This window comes from Otolemur garnettii, unplaced genomic scaffold (assembly GCF_000181295.1).
Source record: "Otolemur garnettii isolate 467f Iridium unplaced genomic scaffold, OtoGar3 scaffold00041, whole genome shotgun sequence".
Taxonomy (NCBI): domain Eukaryota; kingdom Metazoa; phylum Chordata; class Mammalia; order Primates; family Galagidae; genus Otolemur; species Otolemur garnettii.
The window spans coordinates 7719808-7725181 of NW_003852436.1; the positions used below are offsets into that span (position 1 = coordinate 7719808).

General features: G+C 43.1%; 1 protein-coding gene across 1 annotated transcript in view; it reads left to right on the forward strand.

Moving 5' to 3' along the window:
• Positions 1-2236: 2236 nt before the first annotated feature.
• Positions 2237-5374, forward strand: part of ARHGAP10 (Rho GTPase activating protein 10) — a 293594-nt gene continuing 290456 nt past the window's right edge. The window contains exon 1 of the mRNA XM_023513448.1: positions 2237-2294. Within this exon, the coding sequence (XP_023369216.1) occupies positions 2237-2294 (58 nt within the window). The remainder of the gene's footprint in view (positions 2295-5374) is intronic.

The following is a 5374-nucleotide window of genomic DNA, read 5'->3' on the forward strand; positions in this document are numbered from 1 at the left end:
AGGTACTCTCCTAGAAAGCTGAGGCCCACAAGTCAGAGTCTCTGAAGCTTTTAGTTTTCTAGGAGAGCATATATATTGCCATTGATACAGTATTTCACAAACTTGATTTGGGGTATTATTATCTTCTGTAAAGCCATGGGGTCCTGGTGTCTACAAAGCTTACTTTTAGGGAATTTAAAAATTTTCCACGAAGTGATTGAAACTTCCTTTCAACTACTAAAAGTCACAGGAAAGGAAGTCAATTTCAGATGACTGGAATAATGGCTATACTACTCTATTTGCATTACAAAAAAATAAAAAGAGAGTGCTGCTTTTTGTTTTTAACTGAAACAGAATTTAAAAAGTAATGTTTTTGTTTACAATCTAAAGGGTACACAGATTTCATCTGTACTCACAGCCTACATGGTTTATCACTGATGTCTAAAGGTATTACTTATCCTCTTAAGGAAAAATGCTTTCCTTTGTTTTATGGAATGGATGAATTACTATTAATGCTGATTTGGACCTGGGATTAAATTTGCTGCTTATCTCATGCTTCCAGACTATATTGTTATCTTATTTTCTTTGCAAATCATAGCCATTCCTCTTCTTTTTAGATGTCGTATGTATTTTCATTCTGTTTCGTAGTGGTATTCTGAATGTCAATTATCCTGAAATAAATTTTCTCCTGGTTCACCTATGAGAAACCTGCTATCAAGAAGTTTAAAGAGGGCGATGCCTATGGCTCAAAGAGGTAGGGAGCCAGCCCTCTATACTGGATGTGGTGGGTTCAAACCCAGCCCCAGCCATAAAAAAAAAAGCAGCTTAAAGAATGTTGTCTAAAGTCATAGACTGTGTCAATGAAGCCACTGTATTCAATTTTAAAACATTTCAGAGTTTATAGCCAATAAATAGTGAATTTAGTAAATCTCAGTGTGCGCGTGGAAAGCTAGAATTAAAGTCTCGGCTTTTTGATTTCTGCTGCATAGCAGGTTTCTCATGGTGAACCAGGAGAAAGTTTATTTCAAGAAGGTCCTACAAAGAAGGTCCAACCCTCACATAGTAGAGATGAGAAAACATGCCCCCAGAAGCGCTTAGATATCTGCTTTGTCTTCTTCTTTGGTTTAGGGTGCTCACTTTTTTTTTTTTTTTTTGAGACAGTCTCAGTATGTTTCCCTCGGTAGAGTGCAGTGGCATCATAGCTCACAGCAAGTTCAAACTCTTGGGCTTAAGCGATTTTCTTGCCTCAGTCTCCCAAGTAGCTGGGACTACAGGCTCTCGCCACAACACCTGGCTATTTTTTTGTTGTAGTTGTCATTGTTGTTTAGCAGGCCCAGCCGGGTTTGAACCCACCAGCTGGGGTGTATGTGGTTGGTGCCCTAACTGAGCTATGGGTGCCGAGCCTAGGGTAGCTCACTGGTACTGTTGAATTTATACATGTACCGAAGCCAATTTTCTTACCTGTTTTTTTGCAATATGAATGAACAATTACATGAGAAAACAATAATTTAAAGGATGATTTTTTTTTCCTTTTGAAACTATTTTCAAAATTTTCACATCGTATATGTTGAGAATTTACATCACCAAGAGAGTGAGAAAGTATTGAGGCTCAACCACTAAGTAATTCACATAAGTGAGAGTTTTTCTTCTTAATGCTTAACTTGAAGTTGAGTAGAAAGCTTGATGAATTGAACATAGACGATGTGGTATTATTTCATAGTTTGGGGCTTCCATTCCTTTGCTACTGCTGGTTTTAAGAAAGACCTAACATTGGGTTGATGAAACTTCAGAAGATGAATATAGGCTTAGGAAGAGCTGAGGCTCACTTTGAGACAGTATTCAAATACTTCTGGGGGCCCCAGAACTGGAAAGAAAATCTCAGCAGTGGTTGTCAGCCGTTTCGTTCTCATGGTTGAATTTCTGTTGTCTGTCATCCCTTCATGATTGCTTATTTTTTTTTTTTTTTTTTTTTTTTTTTGAGACAGAGCCTCAAGCTGTCCCCCTGGGCAGAGTGCCGTGGCATTACAGCTCACAGCAACCTCCAACACCTGGGCTCAAGCGAGTCTCCTGCCTCAGCCTCCCAAGTAGCTGGGACCACAGGCGCCCGCCACAACGCCCGGCCATTTTTTGGTTGCAGCCGTCATTGTTGTTTGGCGGGTCCGGGCTGGGGATTCGAACCCACCACCTTAGGTGTACGTGGCTGGCGCCTTAGCCGGTTGAGCTATAGGCGCCGAGCCCATGATTGCTTATTTCCAATATGTCGAAAGTGGTGTACAAATTTATCTTTAGTTGTTCACCATGTGGAGAGAATGTGGGTGAGTTTTTACTGTTATACGTGAGTAAAGGTGTAGGGTATTAGAGCTTAAGTTTTTTCACATAAAGCAAAATAACAGGAAGGCTGGGTGTAGTGGCTCATGCCTGTAATCCTAGCACTCTGGGAGGCTGAGGCAGGTGGATTGCCTGAACTCAGGAGTTTGAGACCAGCCTGAGGTAAAATTAGCTGGGCATTGTAGCGGGCACCTGTAGTGGGAGACTGAGGAAAGAGGATCTCTTGAGCCCAAGAGTTTGAAGTTACTGTGAGCCATGACACTCTACCAAGGGCAACAAAGCGAGACTCTGTTTCATTAAAAAAAAAGAAAAATAACAGGAAAAAGACAAAAATGACTTTGCTACACGGTTAAGTTGTACATTTTTTTGTTACAATTATAAAAGTCCCCAGAGATCTATTAAAATCCTTTCCAAATGACAGCTTTAAAACAATTCACAATGGTATAATAAAAGCAAACTTACTATTTAAGCAAAACCAAGGCTGTAATATTTGAAGCACTTGTTAATTTAGAAAGAACAAAATGTCATTTTGTTCTGTTTGTTCCTATTAACATGTTTACTTAATACATTCATTTTCACCTATTAAATTTTTTCCTGTGTAACCAGTTCTTGTGATAAACTCAGTCTGGATGTTCTCTGCTGATGGCATCTCTTCCTATTTAATTTCTCCGAGAAGATAGCAAGGCATTCCATTCTGTTTGACTCTTTGTAAGTAGGAAGGGATCCTTGTTGCGAGAATGTCATCAGTATCACTGTCACCAAGAAGAGAGACAGGGCTGGTTTGGAGAACACTAATGGCATCCTTGGCTTTTTCTTGGCCCAGCCGCTGAAAGTATTTATGGGAGTAGATTTACTTTGTTCTCATAAACACAGTCAGATTGATTCTGTTCCTTGTCCTTCTGCTACTCGTATACGTGTGTTATATAGGGGATACTTTTTTCTGTTCGGGTTTTTTAGAAGCTGGACCACCATGAAAGGTGGGTATGGGCACATGTGCACGTAATGCATTGTGAGTCAGCCTCTGTGGCTGTTTGCTGTGTATTTTGTCCTGCTTTCTTTTGCATTATTTGTCTCACTTGTGTGTTGAAGAACCATCAGTAATGACTGGCTGTAGGTAACAGAAGAACCAGGTGATAGGCCTGCCCCAGACTGGTGGTTTCTTTTGTCCCATAAGCAATATTAGGGGAAGCTGGCTGGTTGTCAAGACTGAGGATTCTAAAAATTTCTTGGCTTAGCTCTAATAGTTGCAAGATGGCCTAGTCATTACACCGACCTGCTATCTAGGAGGAAAAAGAGAGGAGGAAGAAGAAAGGAGAGATCTGTATCCATGGTCTTACCAGAACTGTGTAGTAGGCTTCTGCCATCTGCTCATTGGCCATAGGTTCCATTCTCCCTAGCTGCAGGCAAGTCTAGAATTGTTTGTGGTCCAGCCTTTGTTGTAGAGGAAGGCGAGGGGACAGAGGTTAGTATGGCTGTTGAATGAGCCAGTTTCTGCATCTTCCAAAAAGAGTTAAAGATTCTAGAGGTAGCAAGGCATTGTGGTGGGTGGGTGCCTTGTTACTCAGGAGGCTGAGGCATGAGGATTGCTTGAGACCAAAGAGTTTGAGGTTACTTGAGCTGTGATGGCCATAGCAGTTTATTCAGACTCTGTCTCAAAAAAAAAAAAAAAAAAGGCTTGGTGCTTATTGTTCAGTGGCTAGGGTACCGGACACATACATCGGAGCTGGTGGGTTCAAACCCAGCCCAGGCCTGCTAAACAATGAGAACTACAACCAAGAAAGGGCTGGGCTTTCGCTTAAGCCTGAGAGTTGGAGGTTGCTGTGAGCTATGCCTAGTGATGGGATTGTGGAATCAAATGGAAGGTTTAATTTGAGTTCTTTGAGGATTCTCCATAGTTTGTTTTGTTGCTGTTGTTGTGTTTTGTGAGGCAGCGTCTCACTGTGTTACCTTCAATAGAGTGCTGGGTTGTCACAGCTCACAGCAACCTCAGATTGTTGGGCTCAAGCATCTCTCTTGCCTCAGCCTCCCAAGTAGCTGAGACTACAGGCACCTGCCACAATGCTCTGCTATTTTTGTGTTGCAGTTGTCATTGTTGTTTTAGCTGGCCCGGGCCAGTTTTGAACCTGCCACCCTCTGTGTACGTGGCCGGTGCCCTATCCACTAAGCTACGGATGCCACCTGGATTCTCCATACTTTCCTCCAAAGAGGCTGTATTAGTTTGCAGTCCCATCAACAGTGTAAAAGTGCTCCCTTGGGCAGCACCTGTGGCTAAAAGGAGTAGGGTGCTGGCCCCATATGCCGGAGGTGGCGGGTTTAAATCCAGTTTAAATCCAAAAACTACCAAAAAAAAAGGGTTCCCTTCTTTCCACAGAAGCTAGTAATGTTTCAGCTTGGCAGACAAGGAGAAAATCGGAGACCAGACCAGGAAGTCTCTGGGGCACAGGGCAGTCTAGTTCTGAGTAGAAGGCTTTGTGACCCGGCTGGTTCCCGGTCTTGAATGATGTGTCTGTCACCTTGATTTCCCTTTAGCAGCTTTGCATCTACTGTGGCACTGACAGCTTGTCTGTCCGCAGCTCTGCTTCCTCCACACTTTGGCTTACTCATGACACTGCTCTGAGTGTCCTGGTGGCCTCACCTTCTGCTGTGTGTACTATGTCCCTGTGCGCTTCCCTACTCCTCAGCTTTCTAAGAGAATCTGGTTGGCCTGGTACCTTACCATCGTCCTTGTTTTGGAAGGAGTTGTTAGGCTTGGCCCATCCTGGTCATTGGCCAGTCAGTCTGTTGGCTGCTGTGGGATCTGCTGCCCATTCCTGTCCAGTCAGATGTCATCTGTGATATAAAACAGGTTCGCTGAAGACTACCACTCACCAGGGCGAGGAGGAAGAGGGTCAGGCTGATTGAGGGGCAGGCGCAGTGCAAATACAAATTAGGACATGTGCCATAGCTTACCTGTGTGCCCCTATCGTTTCATAAACACTTCTTTTTTTTTTTTTTTTTTTTTACAGAGCCTCAAGCTGTCCCCCTGGGCAGAGTGCTTGCCCATGGTACTAGGCATCTGAGTGGCCTT